The 17,250-nt window shown below is 45.9% G+C and overlaps 1 protein-coding gene across 2 annotated transcripts in view; it reads left to right on the top strand.

The window, feature by feature from the left end:
* drp2 (dystrophin related protein 2) overlaps positions 1 to 16,063 on the top strand; it is an 81,903-nt gene extending 65,840 nt beyond the window's left edge. For both annotated transcript variants that reach the window (XM_080841399.1, XM_080841400.1), the window contains exons 18-23: positions 3,732 to 3,797; positions 5,751 to 5,894; positions 8,737 to 8,980; positions 11,791 to 11,908; positions 12,527 to 12,613; positions 12,882 to 16,063. In XM_080841399.1, the coding sequence (XP_080697525.1) occupies positions 3,732 to 3,797; positions 5,751 to 5,894; positions 8,737 to 8,980; positions 11,791 to 11,908; positions 12,527 to 12,613; positions 12,882 to 12,901 (679 nt within the window). In that variant the 3' untranslated portion in view covers positions 12,902 to 16,063. The remainder of the gene's footprint in view (positions 1 to 3,731; positions 3,798 to 5,750; positions 5,895 to 8,736; positions 8,981 to 11,790; positions 11,909 to 12,526; positions 12,614 to 12,881) is intronic.
* The last annotated feature ends 1,187 nt before the right edge of the window (positions 16,064 to 17,250 follow it).

Raw genomic sequence — 17,250 nt, forward strand, 5'->3', positions numbered from 1 at the left:
AATCTCCTTTCCTTTTCTGTGTTACCCTCAAGTTCTCGTCATTTTCTCTCTCTCTCTCTCTCTCTATCGCTATCTCTTTCCCCCTTCCTCTAAAAAGAGAGAGAAATATTAACAAGCTTTCGCCATTACTTTATTTACCCCCCCCCCCCCCCCATCATGGCTCAGACCTCCTTTGGGGTTTAATCTAAAATTTAATTTATATTTAAAAGTTTAAGATTGTCAGCGTGTTTCAGTGCATGTTTCAGATCATCCTGGGGGGTAAGATGTATCAATCATCTCTCCGGAAGGGAAAGAGGGGTTTCACTCCTTTCTTCTTTTCATTTGCTCCATTTCTTTTTCTTTATAAGTGCAGAATGAGTGGGTGTACTTGTTAATCTTCAGTAATAACTTGGGGCCGTCGGAGTCTGCTATTTGATGTTTTAGGAGGGGAGGAAGGGGGAATAGAACACGTTGGATAGAGAGGGGAAAGAACTGTGCAGTGTGCTGTCATCATTCATTGCACATAGACGCACTGGTCTGCAAATATACCTGCTCAATGATGCACTTTAGACATATAAAAAGTCGTGTAGATAGCTTAATTCACATGAAACATTCCCCACTACATTAGCCACAACACGCCGCCATCTTGGATAGATATTTCCTTTTGAGTGCGCACTGATATGGAACGCTCAGGTAGATGAAAACAGGTCGTACAGTTACTATACCGTTGAATATAGCACACCCCGGAACTAACTCTCAGAATGGTGGATTCCATCTACCTGTGTTATAATTCCATCTACCCGTGTTATAAATACATTTCTAAACCTGATTGTTCAAATCCTTGATTGTGATTGGCTAAAAGCCGTTGTAAAATCCAGCATTACCTTACAATTTGACCTGATTACATTCCATATTACTGCGCAGCGAATGGCAAGGCATTCATACAGCGCATTTCATACCCAGTGTTCCATCTGGCTGTTGCGTTGCTTCAAGGGTTGCGTGGCAACGATTTATTTAGGAACTATAATTTTTAGTGGCGGAAGAATGACGGTTTATCTTTAAACTATTGTTTCTTAAATTGAATTGTCTTTATTTATGAAACCATATCAAAAATGTGTAGTAACAGGTTTAGAAAAGCAATAAGCCCCGCGAGTCCGTGCTTTGCGCTGATTTTAGAACAGGTAAGGCGGTTTAACGGCACTTCGCTTCGCGTCGTGCCTAACAACTCCCTTACCTGTTCTAAAATCAGCGCAAAGCACGGCCTCTTGGGGCTTATTGCTTAAATAAACAAATTAGTCCATGCAACCATGGCAACACAGATACACTCATCACAATGAGAGCATTCCGGTCAGCGCTCCACCCTACAGAAGTGGCAAGTCATCAAGTGATCAAAAGTATCTCAGCTCACTAGCATAATGTGTCTTTCTTTCCTTCCCTCCCTCCCTCTTCCTCCTTCTGTCTCATTCACTCCCTCTCTTCCTCCCTCTGTGTCCCTCTGTCTCATTCACTCCCTCTTCCTCCCTCTGTGTCCCTCTGTCTCATTTACTCCCTCTCTTCCTCCTTCTGTCTCATTCACTCCCTGTCTTCCTCCCTCTTCCTCATTCACTCCCTCTCTTCCTCCCTCTGTCTCATTAACTCCTTTTCTTCCTCCCTTTTCCTCTATCTGTCTCGTTCACTCCCTCTCATCCTCTCTGTCTCATTCACTCCCTCTCTTCCTCCCTCTGTGTCCCTCTGTCTCATTCACTCCCTCTCTTCCTCCTTCTGTCTCATTCACTCCCTCTCTTCCTCCCTCTTCCTCCCTCTTCCTCATTCACTCCCTCTCTTCCTCTCTGTCTCATTCACTCCCTCTCATCCTTCCTCTTCCTCATTCACTCCCTCTCTTCCTCCCTCTCTACACACTGCCTCATAAACAACGTCGGATACCTCCTTTTAGTCTACCTGTTTACCTCCCTTACACTCTCACACGTTCCTTCTTATATGCGTAAACACATTTATCGTTACACACAAACACACACACACACACACACAGACACACATATACACACACTCATACACTTATAAAACCTTACAGATAAAACCTCATCCTCTATACCCATAGGGGGTCAGTGACCCTCTCTCCCATCTCACCCATCAATCCCAGTGCCTCCCCCAAGGTTCCCCTAACCCCCGATCACTTGATGGAGAGTTGTCCTATTAAAGCCCTGTGATGGACTGTAGCGCTGTGGTGAGGGAAGTGAATTAGGAGATCTCAATGGCAGGCCAGAGGTCAGGCAGGCGGGTGCGGGCCGGGTGGCTGATAGCTGCCGGCTAGAGGTGACCGGGAGGACAGCCGGGTGCTCTGATAAGGTCCGCACTCACGCCCCTGGGCCCTATGGTTTTATAGTATTATATGTATAAGTCAGCTTTTTTTTATTGGGACGAATTTTCATGGAGTTGCGTTCTAGTTTGACCTTTTATTTCTTTGCTTCCTGACAGAAATGCCTGGGGTGGTCAGTAGTTGACAGGCACCCTTTGGATCAAGAGGTTTGTAGTTGTATCAGACTGGCTTGTTTTAGTGGAAGGTTTTCAATCCAGGCTAGAAGGAGCAAATCCTATATAAGTTGTCATCAGTCTCAGTGCTTTGAAGACTGAGAACAGTCGATGTAGCCGAGTGGAACTAGGTCTGAGGTTGTACGGCTGGGATTTGAGCCCACAGTCTCTAACGAGCATGCTGGATAAAACCAAAAAACCCACACTGGCTTTAGTTGTCACACATACAGTAGACGAGGGAGATGGAGCAAACCCCTGTGGTTTGCAGCATTCTTGTGGGCGTCTCAGAGTGACCAAGTGGCCCCGTCTCTGGCACCATCTCTGCACACGTCCCTCAGCTGGGGCCGTTGGAAGGAAAGGCACTTAGCGCGCTCTCTCCTCCCGGCTCTGCAGGCAGTCGCCAGCCTCAGTGTCCTCTCAGTCAGCCTGCCAAACCCCAGGGGCCCACCTGGCGGGGGGGGGGGGGGGGGGGGTTGGGAGTGGGTGGTGTTAGTGGTGGGGGGTTCAGTACAAGCCATGGGGTCGCTAAAAGCAAAGTTTCCCCCTCCTTCATCAACTCCCTTCAGGGTGGTGCAGTAATGGGCCGTGTGGAGGCGGCAGCCAGCGATTGGTATGGGGAGCTTGGGTAGCTGTCCATGGTGCTGAAACCATCCCAAGGGAGACTGACTGCAATCAAGTGGCTGCAGTATGTGTGCCCGTTCGGGCGGAGTGTGAAGAGGAAGGAAGGAAGTCGAGGGAAAGTTAACAAGGAACAAACAGCCAAGCTCTGGCAGTTTGGTGGGTTTTTACAGTGAGCTGTGCCTCGTTAAAAATGTAGATTGTGTAAAATGCTGGCAGATTCTCCAAATGACGGCGGAACCACGCTGAATATAAACAGTGGATTCTGCTATCTTGTGTCACTTCTGAGTGCTCTTCTCTGTGTCTTTATAGGGTGTGCATGGCGTGTTGTGATTGAGAGAATTGATTTGATGTTCATGGTATTCCTGTAATGATGTTTGAACCATCAAGGCACTCTATAGAGGCTGTCTGGCCTCATGTGATGGGCTGTGCTATGAGTGCCCTCAGAAGTCCCATTGGATTTATTTGTTTCACTTCTGGAATCTGGTCTACTGTAATCTCTCTGGCTCTGTCACTGGCTCATTCTGCGTATGTGTGTGTGTGTGTGTGTGTGTGTGTGTGTGTGTGTGTGTGTGTGTGTGTGCGTGTGTGTGTTCTGCTTCCAGGTTGGCAGAGATGGAAAATCAGAACTGCTCCTTCTTCACTGACAGCCTCTCACCGGATGAAAGCCTGTGAGTACAAACCCCATTACGCACACACTCAAGCCCTGAAACCTCTCATTATAGCTGTGACCCACCACTGCAACAAGCCCCTGAAAGCCTGTGTGTGTGTGTGTGTGTGTGTGTGTGTGTGTGTGAGTGTGCTTGTTTGTCTATTTATGCGTGTGGATGTGTCAGTATGTAATAGAGGGAGCAAGAAAGGGCATGAGAGAGTGAGAGATTGTTTTGAGGGTGGTTGGGCGGTCACACATAAAACAGGGAGGGGGGGGGGGGGGGGGCGGGTAATGAAAATCACCCATGGCACTGCAAGCTTTCTCCCTTCATCATATAAAAGTCTTTGTGATTAAGGAGTGTAGTGGCAGGAGCAAACAGAGAGGAGCGTGGGATGAGGAAAGCAGAATTGGACGAACGAAAGAGAAAGGATTGGTGCAGGGGGGAAAGAGGCAGGTGTGTGTGTGTGTGTGTGTGTGTGTGTGTGTGTGTGTGTGTGTGTGTGTGTGTGTGTGTGTGTGTGTGTGTCGGGCATGTGGGTGGGTTGATTGGTGTGGATGAGTTACATGCATATAGAAGTGAATAAAGTGAGCGGTTGCCCAAAACCGTTTTAAATTCTCTGGCCACCACAGTGCTAAGTACAGACAGGATGCTTTAAGTAGACAGAGAGAGAGTGCATGTGCGTGTCAATCTGATTGAGTGGGGGTGAATAGAGTGTTCATGAATGCCTTTCAGGGCAAGGGTAAGGATTGAGTGGTGATATTGTTTTTGGAGTGAATGGTGAGTGTGTGTGTGTGTGTGTGTGTGTGTGTGTGTGTGTGTGTGTGTGTGTGTGTGTGTGTTTGTGACTTTGTTAAAAAGGAGAGAGAGAAAGCAAAACAAAATGTTTGCTGTGGTGTGCATATTTACTGAATGGCCGTGTGCCTGAAGTGTTCTCAGCAGACGTGTTCTGAATGCTGCCATTACTCCTGGTGCTGTTTAGAAAATGCTCACCTCTGAGTCACTGCATGCCTATATGTTACCAACACCCACTTACCCACCACGCCTGTGCCACTCCAAGTATTAAGATATATGTGACACTGTGTGTGTGTGTGTGTTTGTGTTTGTAGCATTTGAATTTGTGTACCTTGGTGAAAATGCTGTGTCAGTAAAACTGGTCATTAGGTACATGCACATTCTGAATATGTGTATCCTGCTCTTTGTGTGCTAAGCTAATATATCTGGTCTGATCTCTAATTATTAGTCAATATCCTTTTCTCTATATGATTAGTTTGAGGTTGGTGTTGGTATTGGTGGCTCTGTATGCATTATTGTCTGGCTTGGCCGTGCTTTGCTTCTGTGGAGCTGCTGTCTCAGCGGTTCCTACAGTCTTCTACTGTATGGTTGTGCCATTTGAAGCTCTGTTGCTTATGCTCTGGTGATGTGCTGTTTTGTATCTGTGCTGTTGTCTTTGTCTGCTTGGCAGGATGGCTTTTCTTTATCCCTGTGTCAACTCGGTCTCACAAATGAATGTTGCCTTTTCTCCATAGCTCTTCAAAGGTTTCTGCCTAGACTAATAGACTTTTTTGGCTATGAGCCTATATTATATTATATTATATTATATTATATTATTTTGTATTACATTACATTATATTATATTTAATTGTATTGTATTACATTATATATACAATATACATGGCATGGCAATTACCTGTTTTTACCTGTAATTACCTATGCACTGCAGTATTCAATTGTGTGGCCTGATAATCATTTGTATGCTTGAAATAATTGAAGTTGCTTACGATTATGGAAACATCCATACAGGTGAATTATATTGTATCCAGAGCTACACTGTGTGCTAGATAAGTGTACCTGGTGAGACCGGGTTGGTAGTGCCGCTCTGGCCTTGTGCTGTGGCCGCGCTGCTTGGTCAGTGGTGCTGTGTGGCTGTGCGGCTGGTGGCTCAGTGTGTTGTCTCCTGTGTGGGGGACTCAGGGATGAAGATCAGTACCTCCTACGTCACTCCAGCCCCGCCCTGGAGCAGGACTCCCCCCTGGGAGCGCACCTGCTGGTCGACATCAACTGCCAGGACAAGGACGAGCTGCAGCGCACGCTGGCGCGCCTGGAGAACGAGAACCGGTGAGTCCCGCCGCGTCACGGTCATCGTGCTCGGTGGAGAATGACACCGTTGTTGTAGAGACTGGATGGCAGCAGACATTTTCTCTCTGATGGGGTCCTGTCAGTACTGGGTGATAGAACACTTGAAAGCTTGTGAAATAATTATCCCTATCTGCCACACGGTTAGCCAATTGTTGATCACCAAATACAGTCCTCAGATTTACACATTCACTCATTTAGCAGATGCTGTTTACCAAAGCCGCTCTCACAATTGTACAAATACACAGTTATCTTGGGGTTGCACTTTGCCCTATCAGATGAGCTACAGGAGTACTATTGCTTTCTGTAGATACAATGGTTGTTGTTGAGTCTTTTGGTGCTTTGCATTTTATTTTATTATTATTAGAGCAAGGTGGGTGTAATATTTACAGAGCACACATGCTGATGAAAATGTATCTGTTAATTAGGTCATTTGTAAAGAATCTGTGTTTTCTGGCACCTAAGTCTTATTAAAGTGAGTATGTATGTTCACAGCAGTTCCCTAGAAATGCAGCAGTGAGATCAAATTTAACCAGGAATCGTCTTTATAATTGAGATGAGATTCATTTTTTTTTCTGAGAGTGCTTTCAAAGGACCGTCTGGGATTCTTTTTTACAACCAGGGTTACTTACATTAGCATGAGAAATATTTAAGAGGAAAAGTAAGTAAAAAGATGTAGCCGCTAACCCAGGTGGACACAGTGCCCTTCCAGATTAATACAGACATCATTCCGAGAGAAGGTATATGGGATTGGCTTCAGGCTTCTTTGGGCACAAAAAAATTGAATAGAAAGTAGAATATGAATGAGCTGGAAAAAGCAGTACTTGTTGAAAACCAGCATGGCATTTCAAGCAACCCTGGCATTGAGCACACACAGATTCTATCTTGGATGCTTTTAGAGCAAAAATCAAGGATGCCATCTACCTCGGAACAATTTTAGATTAGACGAGGGGACATTAAGTGGAGGATTGATGATCTGATATTGTCGTATGGAGGAAAAACACTTCAAAAAATTGATATCAGATTTTCATAATGGGAAGGTAAAAAACTTTCCATGAAGAAATTAAACGTTCTTATTAGAGATTACTACTTCTGTGAAAATAAAAGAGCAACATCACTTTTTTCCCCACTAACCCATCTTTTTATCAGCATTATCTGATATTGTAATACACAAATGCCACGGCTTGGATGTATCAGAGCCACTCACAAGGATAGAAAAGACTTTATAAAGCAAACAGAATGTCAGCTCCATCAACAGCAGTGACTTTTTGACTTCAGCCGCTAGGAAGCATGTGCCGCACTCTTGACCTACTTTAAGCATCTCGTCTTTGACTGCACGCCACAGACCTCCGAGCAAAAAAAGACTTGAATTGCAAGAAGCACATGCAAAACGACAGATCTGCGTTTTATGTATGTGTATATATATAAATAAATCCCCATTCAATTAATTTGCTACCAGAGGCATCTCTCCTTTTTGTGACTCAGTGAGTCTTTTTGTTTTTTTCTTGTGTGACCCTGACCTTTGTGGCTTGGCATATTTTTCCTGTGTTTTTCCATACTCAACAGTAGGCTGTGATGAGCTGATTATCAGTGCATCCCTACAGGCCACCCTGCACCTTGTTAGACTTTGATTATTGTTGACATAATTTAGGTATATTTAGGTACATGTTATGACTGCCTTTGTGCCATTTAGCAGGTGTTGTTGCATTTGCGATGAATTGACACATACTGAAACCTGTGTGTTTGACTCATGTTCTTGCCTGGTTGTTAGTTTAATTACACACAGACACAGATATTTAAGACAACCGATAAAGTAAGTGACATCACAGCTTCAGTCATTATTATCCTTTTAACACAAATTCAGTTGCTATGGCAAGCAACTAATAATAAACCAATCAAAATCCATTACGGCAACACATTTGTTAATTAACACGTTCAGTCATATTTTTGCGCTTAAAACAGAGAAATATAATGGGGATGAAAACATGTCAGTATGCCAACGCTCTCATTGTGAATCACCTCAGGGACTTGTCCACCCTCTTTACAATGCAAACCACTCTGCATGTATTATCAGACTAAAAGGTGAAGAGCTGAATAAAACATACCATTTAGAGCTCATTTAAATCTACTGCTGCAAAGCTTGATATGCCATAATGCTAAGCCTTTCTGTAGTGTAGCTGTGTGACTAGCATACAACTATTCTCTTTCTTGTATTGAACAACCCATGTGGAGTAGCTGGACTGGCTGTGCTGCAACTCTGTCAGATACTGCAATTCTCCAAAGCCAGTATGGAATGAGTGTTCGCAATCTCCAAGGGATCTGTAATCTGATGGAAGCAACACATAGTTACTTCAGTCTGCAGCTGCTACTTGGCTGGGTCAGCTGGCACATTTTGCCAAGCATCAGGAATGAAGCAAGCTTCTCATTCAGTTGGTGACATTGCGAAAGGTGTATGATGAGTGAAGTGTGGAGTAAAACAAACACAAATAAAATGTTGCAGGGACAGTCCTTCAGATTAACTACTGTTGCTCCTCTTCTCTTATGTTCTTCCCAAACTGTTAAACCCAAGCATTGTTGAACAACTACCGTCATCAAATGATAGAGTGACTATCATTTTGAACACATTCTCATTGAGTTACCGTGGTAGTTGCTCAACAACGCTTTCGTCCAGTATGGCTGAGGGTGTGACCTTTGACAGCTTGACCTTTGACTGCTTGACCTTTGACTGCTTGACCTTTGACTGCTGAATAAGTGTGTCCATGCACCAAGGCTGTCAAGCTGTTTGGGATTCTGTCTGACCTGTGGCTTGCCATCTGCTGTGCAGCATCCTGCAGGGGGAGTACCGGCGGCTGAAGTGGCGGCACGAGGAGGCGGCGGCGTCGCCCCAGCTGACGGACGGCGACGGGGCCCTGGGCTCGCCGGCGGACCCGCAGGACGAGGAGCTGCTGGCCGAGGCGCGCGTCCTGCGCCAGCACAAGACCCGGCTGGAAACACGCATGCAGATCCTGGAGGACCACAACAAGCAGCTGGAATCACAGCTGCATCGACTCCGAGAACTACTGCTGCAGGTACACACGGACAGAGGCTTCTCATGTTTGGGAGGTTTGCCTTGGCCATGGCAGTTAAGAGAGTGTGTGTGTGTGTGTGTGTGTGTGTGTGTGTGTGTGTGTGGCGAGGAGGATCTGGGGTGCGAGAGAGAGAAAGAGTTGGGTTGAAAGAAGTTGCTATTCTAGAAACATATAGAGCGATAGATACTAAATGACAGAACTGCTGCAGTATTACACTGGGGAAAAAGGGAAAAACAGGAGTTTGGGGAAAGCATCATGTTACCGGTGTAGGCGGAAAAGAGAGGAAGAGGAAAGAACAACCTGACAGTACAGGCAGGAAGGAGGGGAGGGGAGAACATGCGGCTTTTAAAAAGGTTACAGAGGAAAGATAAGGACACTGTACAAGTTAAAAGTTATTTGTAGGTAGGCAAAAAAGAAAGTAAAACTTTGGCCCATGGGGAATCAAGCAGCGAATGAGGGAGGTATGGAGTAGAAAGAGAGAGAGAGAGAGAGGATAGAGCCAAACGGCGTGGTGAGATATAACGCTGCAGGTAAAGAGGCATAGAGTAGGGGGACAAAAAGAGAGAGGAGGGATTAACGTTGGGGATGGAGAGATCAGAGAAAGGGAGCGGTGGGAGAAGATGATAACATGCAAGAGAATGAACGCCAGGGAGAGAGGGATAGAGCCTCTAATTCTGCAGGTAAAGAAAAAAAGGTAGAGTGGGGACAGAGGCAGAGAACAGAGAGACTTACAGCAGGAGAGGGAGGACTAGCCCATAGAGAGAGAAAGAACGAGAAGGAGAGAAAGAGGGAGTGAATGAATGCCATTGTTGAAGATGGAGGATGGAGGAGATGAGAGAGGGATGGAGAGGGAGGGAGAGATAGCGGGGGACTAGCAGACAGCATAGCAGAGCCAGTGTGGGCCAGCTGAAAAGGGACAGAGAAAGTGTGCACCTTTTGTCAAAGAATGAAGGGATGAGTGGGAATAAGGAATGGGTGGAGAGAAAGATGGAATGCTATTAGTTGCAGAACAGAGAGAACATGGAGAAAGAGAGAGAGAGAGAGGTTACCACATCTTGCCTATTCGTGTATGAGTGAAAAGGAAAAGCTTGACAAAAGAGAGAAAGAGGGTGACTAAGAGAGAGAGACCCATGTGAAGTAGAAAGGAAAAGAGTAAGAGAGAGCATGTGAGGGTGTGATAGGGAGAGAGAGAGAGAAAGAGAATGAGACACTCAACACCAGAGATGACTCAAGTGGCTGGGCTCTGTGCAGGCAGCCCATGCGAGGACGGCGGGCGCTTTGGAAACAGTCAGGTGTGATAGACTCAGGGAGAAAAAAAGAAAGATGGAGGGAGGAAGGAGAGATGAGAGTGAAGACAACTGGACGAGAGCTGGGGAAATCTTTAAATCACCAAAGAGGCCAAAGAGGAAGGCATTGCAAAGACCATAATCCTCTTGCAAAACTGAAGGACATAACCTGTAATATTGTTTTATGCATGTGTGGGGTTTTCCTTTATTTTTACTCACCTCCACACTCATCTTTCACTGCCTCCTGGGGAATCTCTTCAGCCTGTTTTTACCCCTTATCTGGAAAGAAACCTTGTGTGTGTGTGTCTGTGTGTGTGTGTGGGGGGATGTTGTCCTAAAAAACACACTGACTTTGTACCTTTTGTTACATACACATAGACACATACATGCACTTATTTTACTTACTTACTTATCTAGTACACTTACATGCATGTATCTTTTGTTTAATTTTGTTTAATTATTTACTGGCACCTTCTGCGTCGTTGCGCATGGAGCAGACTGTCCCTCAGTAGGGGTGGGGCTCCCTTTAATTGCAATGATGGGGACCCTGAGAGAGCAGGAGTCGTTCCTTAGTATGGCTGAATAAGTACAGTGCTGGGGTACTCTGGAAAGGAGTTTTTTTTTCTCAGGCCTGATCAGCCTAGTGGGAGATGGGTTAGATTGGCTCCACGGCGAGTGGGTTTTTCTGTTCTTTTTCTCTTTAGTTTGAAGCCAACTAATCACCTGTAGCCACCCTGGGGTCACTGAGTCACACGCCATTGCATTTACACAAACCACACAGCGATGCTGGGAGTTGAAAGAACCAGACTAATCAAAAAAGGCGACACAAACAAAGCCGAAAGAAGTCAAACTATGTGGACTCTCAGTGCATGACTGACGGGGGACACTGGGGGACACCGGAGAAGGCCATCCGTCAGTGGGAAAGATGCTAATGTTAAGCCTCATTTCTCTCAGGGTCCGTCAGGTGCCAGGCCATCTGAGTTACGTTCTTTCTTTTTTTTCTGTTGTTACACACACACACCCACACACATATCTATGTTACTGCCCTACTTTCTGTCCTTTTGAGTGCATCTTAAGTTTAACAAGCTGGGAGAGTAGCTTGGTACGTAACAGTTATAAAAACTAGGTTCAAATTCCCAGGCAGTCTGTTTTGTTTTTGTTTTTGTCAGGAACGCTAAGATCTTGACAGTCTGTCCCCATATTTATTTTGGTCATACCATTCTATCCAGCAGCAGTTATAAAAAAATCATCAGAAGTTTGTCTAATGTCATTCTGTCTACAGCAACTAATGTCATCCGACCATATAATGTTTGGAAAATTTTTGCTTGGACAAAACTGGTGAGGTTGAAACATTAAGTATGTTTTTAATTAATGAAGTTCTTTTGTACGTATGTCAGTGTGGATTACTATCATTTTGTGATTGATTGTCATCGTTAACCTTGCACCGGGATAGCTTTTATAGGTGTGCATACATGTCCACTTTTTTTATGTATTTCTTCTTACACTTTCTCTCTCTCTCTCAAGCCCAAAGATGATTCGGAGGCAAATGGGTCAGAGCCCTCGACCCTCTCCTCCCCGGTGTCTGGAGGGGCCCACCAGGGGGAGCTACGGAGCAGAGATACCACAGACACGGAGGCAGCAGGTGAGGCCATGGAGAAATCCCAGAACTGCCCTCTAGAGTCCATGCCTGGAGCTGGGCTCCTGAAGGTTTTCACTAGGAAAAGGTCTTGGGATAAAATGAGTAGGCTGTAGACCTGGGGGTGCTTGGCCTGACCTGATGAAGATCTCTCATGTTATTCCCCTGTGTTACTAGCCTTGTAAATGTACCTCAATCACACCATGTTTTCCCCTTGCCTTTTTATACTTAGCATCTGGATGGTTGTAGCTCAGCCAATACTAGTAAGGATGCGGTCGTGAATTGTGTACACAACGTAGGAGAAATTAACATCTATGTTAGTACCTTGTGTGATATTTTCAAGTTGATGTGTGAAGATGTAGTTGTAAGTATTGCATCTTAATTTAGACTGCATGTAACAGTATATGTTTTCAGAAGGCGCCTCTAAGCCACTTCAGTATATATGGTGAGAGCTTAGCGTGGGTTTGTTGGCAGTTGAAAGCCGACAGTTTTTACACATAAGCCCGTCGCTGCAATATGTAAATGCGCGGGGATGTTGTGTAAACACAGCTGTAAGGTTGCCTCTAGTGGCGACAGTAACGGCTGGTCATGATCCAACTTATTCTTTCTTTTTTTCTTTTACAGGTGACGACATTGACCAAGAACATGACACGGTCCTCCAGCTCCAGGAGGTGATTGAGCAGCTGAGGAACGTCTTTCCCTTAGAACCAGGTGAGTGGAGAACCAGAGGTAGAACCAGGGTGTGAAACGTTGCACTTTAAATTCATTTCATTACTGTGGTTGAATTTTCATCTGCATTTCTGTCTCCTAAAAACACGGCTTTATGAGTTCCTGTAAATACAGAAAAAAGGTCAAAAGGATTGTGTTCAGCCTGTTTGTTATTCAGAAAACCTCGGAGGATTCTAGACACCATCATTGAATTTATTATTTATTTATTTTTCCCCCCCCGTTTCATTTTTTCCTTCTCTTCTCTCTCTAGATGGCACCTTGCCCATTTAGCGGTGGATGAATGGGTGCCGGAGTCCAAGGGGGTCAACGAGGGCAGACTGATGGGGTCAGCAACGACGCTGGCCTTTTCTCCTTCGCTCACGTCGCTCTGCCACAGAGCCAGTGGAGCGCAACGATAACCTCCATCCATCCCTCCATCCCCCCTCTCCCTCCCTTCCCCTCAGCCTGCACACACACACTCACACACACACACACTCACTCACTCACTCACTCACTCACTCACTCGTGTGCACATACCCACACACACAACTCAACGGTGCCAAAGGCTAACGTTTGTCCAGACACTGTGCTTAACCAGCTGTGTGTAGTGCGCGAGAGGCTCTGTGGGTTTAACCGTGACAGCACAAGAACCTTCTAGCAAAACGGACTGGCACGCCACACTTCACAAAGCAAAGATCTCTCCTTTTTTTACTTACTCTTCTCATCATTTTCGGCTACATTGTGTGCATCTCAGTGCCACAAACTACAGAGCGTGTGTCACTATCTTTGTGTGTGTGTGTGTGTGTGTGTGTGTGTGTGTTACTACCTCAGACAAGCCCAGCCATTTTTTTGAGTTTGGTTCAGGAGGTAGGTCTCATTTGTCACGCATGAGGGGGGTAGGTGGAGAGGGGGGAGGGCAGTTTTACGTGCCTCTACTCCCCTCTTGCTCTGGGCTGAACAGCTTGGAGGAAGCAGAGCAGATTTCTAGGGAGCCAGCAGGGCACAACAGGCTTATTTACTCTGTAGGTCTGACACGTCATTTGAACATTAAAGAGAGAGAGAGAGAAAACAAAAACACGCACACACACACACACACACACACACACACACACACACACACACACACACACACACACACACAGTTTATCTTTCTTCTGCCAGAGTGCCTGGGAGCGCTGCTCAATTTTCATTTTTGATTTTATTTCATTTTATTTTATTTATTTATTTAGGTGCAAACCCCCAACTGAGGCTACTCCAGAATTGGGAATTCCTTTCTTGTTTCTCACTCAACCATTCTCTTTGGCTCTGCATCTCTCCCCCACACAGCGGATAAATATCCCACGCACTGTGACACACACACACACACACACACACTCACAGGTTCGGACGAGGTGCTACAGCACAGGATGCCCTGCTATGATTGGCTCCAGTGCATAAAGGGGCACAGGTTGACCCCGATAAATTACCCTGGGAGAATAGGGCTGGTTGAATGGGCATCTCTCTTACCCTAAGATAGGCCTGGTAACAGACAACACTCTTCCCAGACAGAGCACAGCATAATATGCCTTAATTCTTGAAGGATCCTACGGACCAAACGTACACGTATAGCAAGTGGTGGTTAAGCAGTCAACCAAGTTCTTTTTTTTTTTTTAAAGTGGTAGGCCAGTGGGAGTCATCTTTCCCCCTTCTCCATACCATCCACTGGACTGTCAAAATCATGGGTTTTAAGCTCGCCTTAGAAGAACACAGTGTCCTCTTTTTGTTCTCTCTTAACAGTTGGAGTTTAAAAAGTCACACACAGGTGGGGTGTTGGAGAGATTGTTAGTTTAGTGTTAAAGTAGTGGAGGAACTTGGGAGCATCTCTCTCTGAGCAGCACATGCATGCACACACGCACACACACACACGCACACACATACACACACGGATGGCCTTGGTGAAGGAAGAACGGATGGCCTTGGTTAAGGAACAGCATAGGCCCACATCTGTGTGTGGCAGGATAATGTGTGCTTGTATGTGGGCGCGTCTGTGTGCATGAGAAGAGGGGGGGGGATCAAGAGTGAGAAAACAATACTGGCCTTCTATGTAAATTCACGAGCGCGATTGCCTTTGCCAGAATGTAGGCGTGAGATTAGCGGATGCAAGAGAAAGGACGTTTCCTGTTTATTTGCATAAAAAAACACTGTTATTTTCAGTCTCACAGAAGCAGAGATGCTATTCTGTGAAAATATTTAAATAACACTATGACCCTGCTGCCGAGCAAAGATTTGATTTTTAATCCCGTTTGCCATTCGAGAATTTTCCGTCCAGCCGTAGCGCTCACATTTTGACATCTCTTGTAACGCGCTTGCCTGTTTGTTTTCATGCGGTTGCTAGGGAACTGTCCCCAAGGACACGCCGCCGTGAGTTGCGCACAGAAAAGGTGGGTTGTCATTCAGCATGAGGGAGATGCAAAGCAAATAACCAGACGCAGTGAGGACTTTTCCTCTGCAACAGCAGGATGTCCGCACCGCATCCTCAGACTCGAGTCATTATGAGCAACATCTGTTCCTTTCTCTCGGGACACCCACACTACCTGTAACCATCAAGAGGAAGAAGAAAGACACCATGTAGAAAAGAACATTCACTGTTATTCCTTCAGTGACCATTGTTTTAGTCCTGACCCTATTACTTCCCACCTGTTTGTGGCATTGGATAAATCTGTTTTCTACATAAGCCCTGCTTCAGAGATGTAGCCTTGGCCTATAAAAATGACTTTAATATCCCACACGATGTGATCCATGTCACTGCACATATTGAATAGCATATAGGGCCCTATTATCTGGACTAGGTGACCACTGTATGTAGCCAAGCCGTTAGCTGTGGACCTCACATATTCCCTTCTCCATGCACTTTGTCGTGGGACCACAAAATGGTAGCCATTGTCTTCTGTAGCATAGTCGAAGAGCAGAATGAGGGAACGCGTCGCATTGCCAAAGGGGGACATCTCCAACCTATATATAGCAGGTCAGCCCTCGGTAACGAACACTCATTATTTTTTTTCTGTGAGCGGCAGACCTACGTGTCCTGACCCCACACACACAGGCCCGGTTAACAAGGCTTGTTTGGTGAAGCTAACCCAAGGGGGCAATGTGAATCACTTAACCTCATGTTAAAACTACCGTCATCATTACTGTCTAACTGTCCTTGGCCCCACTGATGTCCCACTGCCCCCCGAACATTCCACTGAACCTCCCTACCCATTTTGACCTTTGACAACTACATTTTCCCCCCAGCCTGTTTGATGTTCATTTAATGAATTTATCCATTTGTAATGTCTGTTTTTCATTTATTACATACTACATATAGTACGGTACAATTAATTAGTTTTTCCTTTTTCTATTTTTTAATTTGTACAAAAAAATGTGTGTGACTCTAAGGCTTTTTAAAAACGAATGGGTTACTGGCTGCTTTCTACTCATTGTGTACAGAGAAATAAATACATTTTTATTTGTTATACACAAATGCCTTGTGGTTATTGTTAGTCATCCTCATCAAGAGTATGTGTCTCCAGTCCCTCATTTCTTCTTCTTGTTTTTATTTTTCTGTTTGGGTGTGTGCGTGGGGGGTTTGTTGGTTTTCCCCGTTGAGGTTGCAGCTCTGGGCCCCTTGGGAGCCCCTTTAGGGTCAGGGATCGTCTTCTTCTTCACGTCCGGTTTCGCCCCTGTGCCATCCTTCTCCTTCTCCCCTGCCCCGTCTGACTGCTCGGCTAACCTCTCTGTCTCCACCCCACCTTCTGCCCCACAGCCCCCAGCTCCGGCGTCTGAAGCTAGCACTATCTTGTTAGCAGACGCTGTTTGAACTGTACTGCCGGCTGCGTCTGGGGGATTCTCATTGGTCGAGTCTCCCTTAATCTCAGACTGTGCTTTGATCTCATTGGCCTCTTTGATCCCTTTGGAGATCTCACTGGCTGCTGAGGCCGCAGCAGTTAATGGGGCTCCCTCGGACGTTTTATCCCCTCCTGATCTGGGTGTTTTGTCAGCTTTATCTTCCCCTGCGCCAGCTACAGCTGGGGCTTTGACCTGCTTTGTAGATGTTTGATCAGACCCTGCCAATGCTTCTCCAGCAACCGCTTCGCTCCCCTCTTTCTTCTCATCGCTCCCCTCCATCTGCCCCTCCTTGCTCTCCTCTGCCGCAGCCTCCTCCTTCGCTGCCTGGTCCGTCCACTTGACCACTTTCTTCTTCTTGGTCGCCTTCTTGGCTGCCTTCTTGGCCACCTGTGCCTTGTCGGCCGAGCCGTATTTGTCCTCGAGGGTTGACCAGTAGTTCTTCTTGTCTTTGCTGCTCTTGTCTCGGATGTTCTGGCCGAGTTTCCTCAGCTCGTGTTGGACGACGGGCTTAAATTTGGGGTAGCGACGCTGGATCCTGGCCAGGTCTTCTTTGGCCTCCTCCTCATGGTACAGAGCTGCGTGGGCACGTGCACGCTGGTACAGCGCCCGCATGCTACCTGCCAGAGCAAGAAGAAGAAATAATTACTGTCGGATGAAGAAGGATAAAAATGTAGAAGGGAAGGAAATTGTAGATGATTACAGTCTGATGAGGAAGGTTAAAAATGGGGGAGATAGTTGCAGAGAGGAAAGAAAAGGTAGAGAAAAAAAGAATA

The sequence above is a fragment of the Sprattus sprattus genome (assembly GCF_963457725.1).
Source record: "Sprattus sprattus genome assembly, chromosome: 6".
Lineage (NCBI taxonomy): Eukaryota > Metazoa > Chordata > Actinopteri > Clupeiformes > Clupeidae > Sprattus > Sprattus sprattus.